The sequence below is a fragment of the Ostrea edulis genome, chromosome 2 (genome assembly GCF_947568905.1).
Source record: "Ostrea edulis chromosome 2, xbOstEdul1.1, whole genome shotgun sequence".
NCBI classification, from domain to species: domain Eukaryota; kingdom Metazoa; phylum Mollusca; class Bivalvia; order Ostreida; family Ostreidae; genus Ostrea; species Ostrea edulis.
The window spans coordinates 108,690,497-108,704,927 of NC_079165.1; the positions used below are offsets into that span (position 1 = coordinate 108,690,497).

At 34.5% G+C, this 14,431-nt stretch overlaps 1 protein-coding gene across 1 annotated transcript in view; it reads right to left on the bottom strand.

Annotated features, from left to right (window-relative positions):
- The window catches only part of LOC125680241 (hemicentin-2-like), a 168,386-nt gene that overhangs the window by 17,166 nt on the left and 136,789 nt on the right, over positions 1 to 14,431 (bottom strand). Inside the window, exon 16 of the mRNA XM_056156020.1 lies at positions 4,414 to 4,448. Coding sequence (XP_056011995.1) covers positions 4,414 to 4,448 — 35 coding nt within the window. The remainder of the gene's footprint in view (positions 1 to 4,413; positions 4,449 to 14,431) is intronic.

Below are 14,431 nucleotides of genomic sequence, written 5' to 3' on the forward strand. Positions count from 1 at the left end.
AAGTGGTGTTAATCAAATGTGGATTCTAAAAAAATCTAAAGAACTTTTAGTAAACTTGAAATCACAGAATTTTTCCCAAATCAATAGCATTATACCCTATGACTTTTCAACACTATACACGACCATTCCTCACGATAAATTAAAGACTAAACTTTTTGACATCATAGACAGTTGCTTCTTCAACAAAAACGGAAATATTCATATCTAGTGATCAGTCATTCAAAAACTTACTTTGTTAAACACCACTCGGATTCCACGCACAAGTACTCTGAAGTTGAAATAAAAAATATGCTAGAGTTCCTCATTGACAATATCTTCGTGGTCTTTGGTGATCATGTCTTCCAACAGTCTGTTGGAATTCCAATGGGCACGAATTGTGCTCCTTTGTTAGCTGACCTGTTTTTATATTCATATGAAGCAGAATTTATTCAAAAACTTCTACGTGAGAAGAAAAATATCTCGATGTGACCTTCAATTCGACTTTTAGATATATTGATGACGTTTTTTCTATTAACAATGATAGCTTTCATTCATATGTCGATTTTATATGTCTCTGTGAGCTCGAAATAAAGGACACCACAGAGTCGTCCACTTCTGCTTCATACTTAGATATTTTATTGAAAGTAGACATTAACGGCAAACTGACAACTCAACTGTATGACAAACGGGATGATTTCAGCTTTCCATCGTCAACTTCCCACATTTATGTAGCAATATTCCATTATAACCTGCATATGGTGTTTATATATCTCAACTGATTCGATATGCAAGAGTTAATGGTAGGGGGGTTTCAACAGTCTCGATTGAAGTCAGCATTTCGCAAATTCTATGGTCGTTATAACGATCTAGTTCGTCAATACAACCTCGCATTGGGTCAAATGCTGTCTGACGTGTTTCATACCGATTGTTAAGCCGTTCTTGGCACACTGATTTGACTGCGGATAACTCCGTTTACCTGATCAGGATATGTTGCTCACGGCGGGTGTGACCGGTCAACAGGGGATGCTTACTCCTCCTAGGTACCTGATCCCACCTCTGGTGTGTCCAGGGGTCCGTGTTTGCCCAACTATTTATTTTGTATTGCTTGTAGTAGTTATGAGATTGATCACTGTTCGTTATCTTCAGCTTGCATATGCAACTTGTCACATTCTCAATCGGAAAGTAGTTCAATTGTTCTGTAATGTCATCAATTTCTTTCAACTGCAAAGTACTTCCGTCAATTAATTTCAATTACACTTACACGTACAATGTTTTCAGCAAATATAACTGGTTTATTTCAAGTTCGTTCAGGAAAATAATGAAACATTTTCAATCCTATAAACCTAGAGTTCATATTGAAATAAAGCATACCTAAAAGACGCAGATAATTAACACTGATCCATAATCATGTAAAGGGAACAAAATTAAGAATGGGGCAAACACGGACACATATAAACATAAGAGGTGGAATCAGAATTCGTAGGTGTAAGCACCCCTTGTTGCCCAATCACTAACTGCCATGAACCATATATCTTGATGAACAGAACGCAATCCGCAGTTAGAATCAAAGATGTAAGTTTTTGATTTTCTGTTAATACAACATATGAGAGGTGAAGATAACGAACAGTTCCATTACTCCTATAAGGAATACAAAAATAAAGAGTTGGAAAAACAAGAACCCCTGGACTTGCCATATATGGAATCAAGTGCTTAGAAGGAGTAAATATTCCCTGTCGACCGGTCACGCCTGCCTTGAGCCCTATATCTCGATCAGGTCAACGGGGTAATGCACAGTCAAAATCAGTGTACAAAGAACGACCTGACATTGGTAGAAAACAGGCAAGAGAACACTTGACCCAATGACAGATTGAATTGGCAAACTAGATCGACCGTAAAATTTGCGAAATGCTGACAAAGTGTTGAAAATTTGTTTGTCAGGAGCCTGTTTTGATTTGAAACCTGTTTATTCGCACAACAAGCTCTTACGTATCGGATCAGTTCAGAGATATAATAAACACCATATCCAGGTGATAATGGAATATTGCTGCATAAATATGGGACGTTGACGATGGAGAAGCTGAAATCATCCCGTTTGAGAAGGTGAAGTTATCCAGTTTTATTTGATTTTTTGGTGATATTTCCTTTTGCATTATCATCTCAATATATGACAATTCACACAACTGATGTTGTTTGTGGTATTTTTATGAAAGGGGCACATGAATTCCAGTTAATAGAAAGTCAACTTATATTACAAAACATTAATCATTTATATTCTCAAAATATGCTGTGAACGGCATTAACTCCTTTTCCCCTCCACTAATCACAATATATGAATATTTCCGAGTTTCATTTTTATTAATTAATGATGACAAAAAGTCAAGTCTTTAATTGATCGTTTCGTAAAATATTGAAAAGTTTTACGTTTTTGGAAAGGTTCTGTGATCTAAAATTTGCTAAAAGTTATTTTATTGATAATCAGTTCTGTTGAGGCAAATTACGTTTAAACCCCCTCTTTCCCACCAGTTATTTTCATGAGGATTAAGGATGAGAACATTTACTGGATCCTGCAATGCATTTTCCTTTTGAAGCAATATGTCATTTTGGTGTTGGATTGTTTTTGTCAAATTGCGATTTACTATTTTTATGACAGAAAACATTAAGGTTCATACACTTATGTAATTAATGTATGCGTTGAAAAACCTATTCAGAGGCTTTGGAAGACGCAAAATTACATAATTATCTTCCCGAATACCAATTGATTTCTTATAATGCTATATATTCATTCAAACCAAAATCGTTATTCTAATAAAATTCTAAACTTGGTTTTAATTTTATTATTGATGACGGTAATTTTTTTTAATATAAAACTATCATGATAGCGCTGTTTATGACATAAATTAGATGCAATATTGATTTTAGGGTATAAGTGTGATAATTCAAATTTATTCATCACATCGACTTGGTATCAAACATTGTTTTAAACTGGAAATGTGATTTTAAAGAACTGTGTATTTGGAATATCAAACATTGTTTTAAACTGGAAATGTGATTTTAAAGAACTGTGTATTTGGAAAAGGAACAAGTTTGAGTATTACGTTGAAGATAAGAAAGGAAGGCGCATCTCATCAATCCCATAAAGAAAGAAAATTAAACAAATTTTAAAAAAGGCAAACACGGACCCCATGTCATACCATAGTTGAGATCAGGTGCCCAGGAAAAGTGAGCACCCCGTGCTTACCGGTCTCACCTGACGTGAGCCCTATATTTTGATCAAGGAAACGGAGTAATCCATAGTCAAAATTAGTATGTAAAGAACCGTCTAACAACTAGTCAACAGGGGATGCTTACTACTCCTAGGCACATGATCCCACCGCTGGTATATCCAGAGGTCTGTGTTTGCCCAACGCTCTATGTTGTACCCCTTAAAGGAGTTTTGAGATTGATCATTGTTCGTTGTCTTCAAAATCGTGCAACACGTCAATAGCATTTGACCTAATGTCATATTGGTATACATGTAAGATGGATTATGGAATGTGGAATTAAAGTCAAGTTCTTCTAAAATTTGGTTATAAAAAGAGCCTTGAATACAATGTTGTGACGGGCTTTGTAAGCTGGAACCAATGCATATTCCTCATGTAACCTATGTAAGGTGAAGATAACGAACAATAATCAATCTCGTAACTCCCAAAAGCAATACAAAATAGAGAGATGGGCAAATACGTACCCTTGGACCCGATGTAATACTTTTATTACTTTACTAAACACAAAAGGATAACTGGTTCTTTATCTCCACTCCATTCAAATAAAGTTTTTTCTTCATATTATTATATCGCTATACGCAGTATTTGATAAAATTCATAGGTAAAGTTTTATCTCGAATTGAAATGTCCGGACTCTTTTTATAAATACGCGACTTTAGGTCATTTTTACATCTTTAGTAATGACATGTCCATCTTGAGTATTGTTGAACATTTATGAGGATTTTCTTTGCGATACTCTATATGAAAACACTGTTTATTTCGTATTAAAAAGAATGGATGCAATGATCAAGGTATATTTGTAGGAAAATACAGGGCATCCACTTGAACTTAAAAGATGAGGAAATACAAGTCTGAACTCTGTATGACCAATAATTTTGCTTAAATTGATATGACACCCATTCCTTTGTTAGTAAGTCTAACTTGATGGAAGTTGGTTAAAAATTGTTAGTATGTTTTGTTTCTTCTCTGGAGGTATTGTTAGAATTATTATTTGTCCAATTTTGAAATGCAAACAGCTAAACTCTGTAATAATTCAGACAATATACATATGGGTTGAGCGGGAAGTGGGGGTGATGGTTTCTAGCCTTGCCTGGTGGTTTGGTGCAAATTCAGTCCCCATTCCGAATATATATTCCTAAGCTTTCATATGAAAGGAAATGCTAGTGAAACTCACCTGCCAAAGCATTGGTTGGTTTTATATCTTTATATCTGCAAGAGGAAAAACAATTCCAGCAAGTATGAAACATTGAAGGTCGACAATGAATATGATTGATACACAGTACAGAGATCAGACGTGCACTGGTAATTTGTGCAATATTAAAGATTCTGTCATCTTGAAACGATGTTGACGATGAAACATTAATTTCAACACTGAAGATACATCATGTTTTATACGTTGAACTCACGACTGATATAAATCTGACCACGCTCATACAACATGGGGTATCAAAATCCTTTCAACTTTGATATTATGCTGAAAAATTAATATATATTAACGTTAAAATGTCTAGAAATTTTAAAGCTCGAAGATATATTTTGACAATTTTCTTTACATCTATTATTTTCGGTAAGATAACTATATGATTTGGTTATGCTACAAAATTTAAAAAAAGATAACAATATCGATTGATTTCGTGGGTATTATAAACAGGTTAAAATAACAAACATTAATCAATTTTAGAACTTCTACAAGAATTACAAAGTTAAAGGTTGGGCAAACAGGAACCCCTCGACGTACACTAGGTGGATTTAGGTGCCTAAGAGGAGTGAATATCCCCTTTCGTTCTGTCACATCGGGTGTGAGCCATACATCCCGACCAGGTAAACGGAGTAATCCGTATTCAAATTCAGTGTGTAAAGAACGGTCTAACAATTGGTAGGAAACATCCCAAAGAAAATGTTACTCAGTGACAGGTTATATTGGTAAACTATGCCGTTTTCACAACCATAGAATTTTCAAAATGCTGAGATAAAATGAAAATCTTTTAATCACTTTAACATCAACTTGTCTCTCAATAGCCTACATGTACCTTAATTTAAAAAAAAATGATTATGCACAGAACATGCCTGGCATATCGAATCAGTTGAGAGACATAAACACTTTTTGCGGGTACTAATAGAATATAGCTACATGGATATGGGAAAGTTGATGGTAGAGAAGCCGAGGCCATCGTGTTTGTCACACAGTTGAGTTGTTAGTTTGCTATTAACACCAAGGTTCAATAAAATATCAAAATGTGTAGGAAATATTGAAGACTTAGTTCGAGTTCACTGGAATATATGGAATAGACATATAAATGGAAATGATTATAGTAATAAATGAAACGTCCACTATATATCTAAATGTCGAGTTGACATCAGCAGCAAGATATTTTTTTCTTCTCATAAACGCTTTTGAATTAATTCGGACTCGTAGAGTAAAAAAAAAACAGGTCACCTAATCAAGTAGGAAATTCCAAGAGTTTGTGGGAATCCATGATTACCAAACACTATGAAGCTATTGTCATTGAGGTTTTCCAGCATTTTTATACCCCCTTCAAAGAATAAGGCTAAATGGCTTTGCGCCTGTCGGTCGGTCGGTCAGTATGTCGGTCGGTTGGCCACATGTTGTCCGCTCCATATCGTAAGAACCATTCACTTGATAGTAATAAGATTTCATATGTGGTTTTTCAGGTCAAAAGGTTTAAGGTCAAGGATAAATCTACTCTGGACATAAGAATATTATGTCCGCTCAATATCTTAAGAAACCTTTCCTTGACAGACATTAAACTTAGTACAGTTATATATTGTGGGGGATAGAGGACACCTATCGATTTTGATGTCATATGGTCAAAGATTAAAGGTCAAAGTGGACATAGGAATATACTTTCCGCTCAATATTTAGAGAACCCTTTGTTTGACAGACATCAAATTTGGTACACTGGTACAATTCAAAAGATGACACCTATTGATTCTGAGGTAACGTGGTCAAAAGTTAAGAGTCAAACTGGATATAGGAATATACTACCCGCTCAATGTCTTGAGAACCCTTTGGTTGACAGGCATTAAACTCGGTACACTTGTACATCTTCCGGAGAAGATGACCCCTACTGATTTTGTGTTCACATGGTCAAAGTCCAGTGTGAAACTGGACATAGGAAGATAATATTCGCTCAATATTTTGAGAACCCTCTGCTTGACAGATATCAAACTTGGTACACTGGTATATCTTGAGGAGTAGATGACCCCTATTGATTTTCAGGTCATATGGCTAAAGGTCAAGGTTTAAAGTGGGCATTGTAATATATTTGTAAGGAGTAGATGACCCCTATCAATGCTAGGTCAATCCAGTCTGGACATAGGAAGATATTGTCTGCTCGATATTTTGAATTGGTTTGGCACTACTATAAATTAAATGATGCATGTGTATAACCCTTTTCAATTTTGCACCATGGGTGTATATATGTTTTACAGGCATTTCTTGTTTTATTATTTAATTCAGAGTACGATTCTGTAGAATAAGAGATGTTAAACAAAATATCTTTGAATGACTGACTACTATATATGAATAGTCCGGGTTTTTTTCCATCTTGTTGACGAAATAATTGTCTATGATTTTAAAAATATAGTATCTAATTTATTGTAAAGAATGATCGTAACACAGTATGTTTGGATTTTCTCCTTTACAACTGTTAATGGTTTCGTGAGGAGCAAATATAGGGGGTTGGTAGAACATCTACTGGATGAAACGATAAGTCTGTATTTCTAAGTGTTATATATTTCCATTTATTTATTAAAAAAAATATCATTAAGATAAACGTTGATGCAAAATCAGGGTTGGACGTTACAAATATTTCATATACACTAAAGTGAACAAAATTCACCACTACATGTTACCTAGAATGGTCTACTCCCTAAATTGTTGGCTTAGATTCCTTCAAAATCCTTCGTCAATGGTACAATTTTTATCGACCCCTTTAAAGCAATGCCGAACAATCTACAACACGTGCAATCGGTTAAAGTTTTACTTGATACTCGGTTTAATCCCTTTTAGCACCGAATTACTGACAGAAGTTGATTCTGATGAAGACAGGCGAAGATAACGAGAAGTCATCAACGAAAGGTGAAGATAACTAACAGTGATCAATCACATAACTCCTATAAGCAATACACATTAGATAGCTTGGCAAACACGGACCCCTGGATATACCAGAGGTCGGATCAAATGCCTAGGAAAAGTAAGCATCCCATGTCGACCGGTTACACACGCCGTGAGAATCTCAAGTCATGTAAAGAAGACCCAAAAGATACACCAGAGATGGGAACATGTGTTAAGGAGGAGAACGTTCCCTTTTGGCCGGTTACTAGTAATCGTAAATCACTACCCTGATCAGGTAAATAGAGTACCCCCCATTCAAAATCAGTATGTAATGACTATTTCAGCAATGAATATTAAACACGTTATAGAGCATTCGACCAAAACAGGTTATCTTTGCAAAAAATAAAAGACAATCATAACTTCCAGATATTTTGCGAAACGCTGATATCATATGATGACATTGAAAACCATGAACCATCAATTTATTTTTCAGCATCCAATAAAGGTTCAAAGATTTATCATATGCAGAACATGCTCTCACGTATCGAATCTGTTGAAAAACAGAAACAACTTAAGAAATGAATATGATAAGAAATGTAAATATCAAAATAGTGAATCAGAACGCACCAATGGTAAACACGTGTTTGATAACATGTATATTACACAAGATTGTTCCAACTCTATACTTTCAAACACCTGTTATATTATTGATACCGTAGACGTTTCCTTGATTGAGTAATATGGAACCTGTTATGTCAACCAATAACCCTCCTAAATGTTAACTTGTATAATCGTAACGTCTGTATCTGTTTCGAAACAAAAAGCAGTTGACTGTGTTTCAAACGAAAACTTAATGGAAAAGATCAATTGATAATGAAAAAAGTAGGTTAGTCAAGGAGAAAGTTGGAAATCGACATGTAGTAGTTTAGCATGTTAATATTTAGTGCAGGAACGTGTAAGTATAAGTGGAGTTTTCTTATCGTAAAGCTTTTGTACACGGCATAACGTCACGTTTGATGTCTTGAAAGCTAAACAACGATGAAAACATTTGTAGTTGGTGCAAATTCTTCCATCGAAAGCGCAATTGAAATTATTACAGATTAGATAGTGGATGTTAATATATGCATTATATTTTTAACAGTGATGTACTGTTAATGAAAGTCAAAATTGAAACCAAATATCTGTTGATACAGTTTTCCCTTATCATATTCCAGATTATTTGACCTTTTTCCCAAAAGCGGATCCCATGGTCTATTGGAAAATATTCGTGAAACAAACAATAATTGCACTTTTTGTTTCCTTTGTATGTTGTTTTGCGTCCTTTTCGAAAATGTCCCCTACTGCAAGTAAGCCATCATCTGTAAGTGAAATACCAGAACGTTTCACATAAACAGTAGGGATCATTATTGTACCAACTCCTACCGTTACACGGAACCTCTACTTTAAGATTACATGTTCAGTCTTGATATTTGCCCTCAAAATCATTATTATCATCTTGATCACAAGACTAGTCTCTGTGTAAAAGGGCACTAGTTACATTTGCTGTTTTGTTCCCAAAATAGATAGGTAGCATAAAACAAGATAACAAACTGTGACTGATCTCAAACTCTATAACGATGCGAAATTAAAAGCAAGGCTAACACAGATACATTGGCACACCAAAGGGGAAAGCAGGTGCCTCACCTGAGCAGCTGTTCCATCCACCGTGAGCCCTACATCATAATCGCATGACAAATTAGTGTGTGAAATAATTTGACACCTGTTAATATCTGTTTTGAGAATGGAGTCCTTTTGACCTAGGACTTTCTAATTCTCAAATCAATAGGTTAATTGTACCGATATATGTTCAGACAGACAACCTGATTCTACTATACCCTAATTACTTCGTCGCATGGTTTCATAAATGCTTATAATTATTTTGTTTTAAAGTATGCAAATATAAAGCGTTGTAGGTACATACATGTATATTTATATATGAAGATGATTTTATTTCGACATCTTCGTTATTAGAGATTTAAGTGGTATAGACACTTACATGTAGATTAAAGAACAACGATCTATGATTTCGACGGATCCAATTCTTATTCTTTACAGTAGTGATATATGCATGAACAAAACTTGTAGCATTATTTTCTTTGTTTGCAAGGCTTAATATTACAATTGTATTTTAAACAAACTTGGCATTATTTCCATTTTTGGTAATCATACTTATACTCCAACTGCCCTTTCAAAAGATGAAATTCTTCATAACTATGCTTCACTTTTAGACACATTTAATATTCCAAGCAATTGGTCTGATGGATAGGAGTAACCGTACCTATATTGGATTCTTAAATTTCATAAAAAACCCTTACAGAAATACACTGCTGGATCCAGTAAGTGCTGTACTAAGCCCCTATCTTTGCTCCTCACGAAAATAGCTGTGACGGAGAAACTTCAAACTTACTGTGCGACTACATATGCCCGAAGTAGTGTAAATCAAAACATACTAAAGAACCTTTAGTGAATAACAAAACATGTTGATTTTTCTCAAATCAAAAGCATGAAAACGTATGACTTTTCAAGACTTTACACGACTATTCCTCACGATGCATTAAAGATTATACTTTTGACATCATATACAATTGTTTCCAGAATAGAAATGGAACACGGAAGCATTCATATTAAGTGATCAGTCATCAAAAATTACTTTGTCAAACAAAACACTGATTCCATGCACAGGTACTGTACTCTAAAATTGAAATTAAAATATGCTAGAGTTCCTTATTGACGATATTTTCGTGGTCTTTGTTGCTCCCGTTTTCCAAAAGTCCGTTGGAATTCCCATGGGCACAAGTTGTGCTCCTTTGTTAGTCCCTTTGCTAGTTGACCTGTTTGATAATCTCTTGCCGTGGCCTTCAATTGGACATTTAAATATAACGACGACGTTTCATCTATTAGAAAATATATTTATTTCATATTTTCGTGAACTAGAAATAAAAGACAGCACATAGTCGCTCACTTCTGCTTCATACTTAGATATTTTATCGAAAATAGATATTAACGACAATCTAACAACTCACCTATATGACAAACTTGTTGCCCTCAGCTTCTCCATCCTCAGCTCCCCATATTTATGCAACAACATTCCATTATCATCTGCATATGGTGTTTATATCTCTCAATTGATTCGATACTTAAGAGCTTGGAATGCTTATAATCAGTTTTTAGATTGAGGCAGGCTACTGCGAAACATGTTGATGGTGCTGGGTTTTAACACACTCTGGTTTACAGCCAGTATTTCGTAAATTATATGGTTGCTATAACGATTTAGTTTGTCAGTACAACCTATCATTGGTCAAATGCTATCTGACATCTTTCATACCGAAAGTTAGGCCGTTCTTGACACACTGATTTTAACTACGGATAACCTCGTTTGCCTGATCAAGATATGTGACCGATGGATACGGGTTGCTTACTCCTAAAGTGTTTGCCCAACTCTATTTTGCATCTCTTATAGGAGTTATGAGATTGATCACTGTTTGTTATTTTCATCTTTCATACATAACATTGATCACTGTAACAAACTGTTGTAGGTATGGAGAACATTAGGAGACATTCCTGCCCTGTACATAGTTTCGACATTTCGTGCTTTGTGAGATTGTCTTGATGGTATGACCTTCATTTTCTTTTAAATCTTCAAATTACTGATATTTTTTTCCAGTGATCAATTTATATGAATTGACTGAAAATTGAACTTAAACCGAATTTAAGGCGTGTAGCGGCGTAGTAGTATCCTTCCATCAAAATTGTCATTTCCTATTTCAATCACAAAGTAGGATTATTATTTTAAAGAGATATTTTGTCATTAATATCCTGTTAAGTAGCAGTCCACGTAAGAATCATGCAAAATGAAAAATAAATGGCACAGCTATAAATTTAAAATCTCTTGAAAAATGGCTAACTTTGAAGAAAATCATGTTTTGTACTTGATCCAACAAAAAGTTTTACCTTGGATGCTTCTTAAGATTTTTAGTCGGCAGAAATGATATTCGGTTTCAAAAATATTTTCCTGTTGTATTCTTTATAAAGAGCACTAATGAAAATGATCATGAAAATTAATTATCGGGTACTCTGCCATTAAAGATTAATAGATACATGAAGTCAATTGTATAGACAGTGAACGAAATAACAAACATAATTTGGAAACATGTTTACAAATTAGTTACAGGTTTTTAAAATGTAAGTACGATCTAGCAGATTGACAATTTTATTATCTCCCTTTGCTGACTCTTTCGCGTTGAAGATACGATTGTTTTGGAAAACATGACAACATGTCATACGAATTGGCGGTTTGAAGACAGACGATGCCGTTTTGTAGCTTTTCTTTATAGACAAATACTCCATGTGAAGAGGTTTCAAATTCGGTTTATGTGATTGACTGTAATAAATCAGTAGTTAGACATTTGTGATCCTTAAACAAATCATATTGCGGGAAATTCATGACGGGAGGCCTGTTTCTACTTTCAAATCACACGTTGGAATTTTTCGGTTGCTTCATATTATCGGAGTTCTTTGGAGTGGACGAGGAATACTACACGTATTTTCCCCAGATCACTCGGTCAGTTGTACTGGATGTAAGAACCGGATATGGGCACATATCATTAACATTCGGGATTAGCGACATGTTTGTGGAGAAATGCGTAACTGGCTATAGTCAATATGAGTGGCGGTGCAGATAAGTTTATATAAATAAATCATAAATATATTAATTACTTAAGCTAATTTCATACATTATTTTAGTTATTATTTTGCTTTGGACCATGAATAATCTATCGACTAATGAATAATTTTTATCACATCAAATATGAAAGACCTCAAGTATCTGTTTCAGTTAATTTTGTGTAAGATGAACAACTTCAAACATAATTTGTAATCAATTAAATATTTCCTATCAGCAAAAATGTATCGGATGTAAGGTAAAGATAACGAACAGTGATGTAATGATTTAACCAAAAATCTGTATAGCTTACATGATCACAATTTTTCCGTAATCATAATGTCTGTTATACTTATTGTCTACATATGTTGGTAACTTGTAAACTTCATAGTAAGTCAGTTGAATTATTGACACCCCTACAGGTATCAAGATCATTGCCATCTCCACAAGTTGATAATTGGCAGTTCAGCTACATTAAATGAAATCTTTTTACTTAAATTCCAGCTATACAAGGAATCTATTCACTGAAACTCCAAGAAGATTCCATGACTTGCTTGGCATACAACAAACAACAGATTATGGACATGATTACTGGAATTAGAACGTGAATGGGTCAGACTTGAGTACATGCAAAGTCATGTGGCAATTTTAAAGGTATACATCATGATATCTGTTTTGTATGTATAAAAATGGTTGTCATTGTAAATATACACATGCATATATTTACATGTAATATATGTATTGTTCAGGTTGTTATGTTGTCCTGTATATGTGAGTTCGAATATTGGTTAAGTTTGCACCTGTCAGTCACATCCCTTGCTTGTTTGACAACAAACTTGGTATACTGATAAACTACAGAGCAGCTTATCCTTTTTACCTCACCTGACGTGAGCATTTAATTTATCTTTTGTTTGTCTGTCCGTCTGTTGGTCTGCTTGTAGACTTTTCAAAATTTCATCTTTCTAGAACCACTGAGCCAATTCAGGGGATTCAAGCGTGTTCAAATCAAATGAAGGGTCATGCTCTTTTCAAGGGGGAGATAATCAAGAAATATGGAATCATTCAAATTCACTGGGCCCAATTTGTGGATTATCCAGATTTTACAGTTCCACTGAGATCTAATATCGTGAATATGGTTTCTGTAGTGAACTTATTCGGAATTATAAAATCCGCTCTTTCTCTATGCGAAGAACTTATCCGGAATTATAAGATATGTCCTTTCTGATGGTGTATTATTGCGGGGAACTTGCTTCCGGTACCAGAAAATCGTGCATCATATTGTTGTGAGACATTTAGAACTGTGAGTGAATGGACTGCTATGAATGGACTCCTATTAGACCCGTCAATGTGTGAGTTTGTGTCCAGTAGTAGTGTATTATTATTATATCATTAATTACATTTGTGTAGAACCTTGTGTATTTATTTAAAAGGTTGAAATCAATAAATGATTATGATTACTACTTGACGGTGTTCTGAATGCAACAGTTTCTGTAGATTGAAACATTTCATAAATTGTGTATTTCATTGTGATTTGAAATATGAGGGATAAACGTAGCCCACAATTTATGTAAACTGAATCCCCATTAAAGCTAATGTCCACAGTAATAAAAAAAACAAAGATAGGGGAGGTTCTTTTTTTAAATCTTCTCAAAAACACAGGGCCAGAAAAGTTAAAATTGACATGAAAGATTAATTAACATAGTGTACATTTGATCACCATAGGGGATCAAGGTATGCTTGAAATTTTTAATACATCTTTTTAAAAACAGGGCTACTACTTGTTGTAGGGTTAAACTCTTAGATATTGCACATTTAAGGTTGTTCAAATTGTGGCTCTGGAAAGTAGGGTATGACACAATAATTGATTGAAGTTATATTTGGGTATATGTATGGAGCACCTTTAAAACTATTCATCTCAATAACAGATGGCATGATTAGGCTAGCCCTATCAATATGCATACATGGACAGGTTTTCATTAGACTATTCAGAAAACTGATTGAAAAAAAATGTTTAAGACATTGTAAGTGTCACAGAGCCACACTAAATCATATCAGAATGCAAACATTCCCAAGTTCTATTGAAGTTTTTTTCCCTCCAAATAATGAACCCTTTGTTTATGGTTACTTAGTGAATCAAACTTTACATTTATAGGACATGTATGCTTGAAAAAAGATCTTTAAAAACAATGTTTTCTCAATAACAGCAAGGTCATGTTAGTCAAATCGGTATTGAGGGCATCCCCATGTTGTGTGAATTAAAGTAGGTTATATCGCGACATTTTGGGCTAGGTTTGGGCCGCAAAATAGGGTTAAAAATTTTCATGGGAATAAAGATTGGAAACAAATCTTTTGAAAATCACTACAGCAGGGCCAAGATGATTCAAGTGAGCAATGCGACCCATGAGCCTCTTGTTG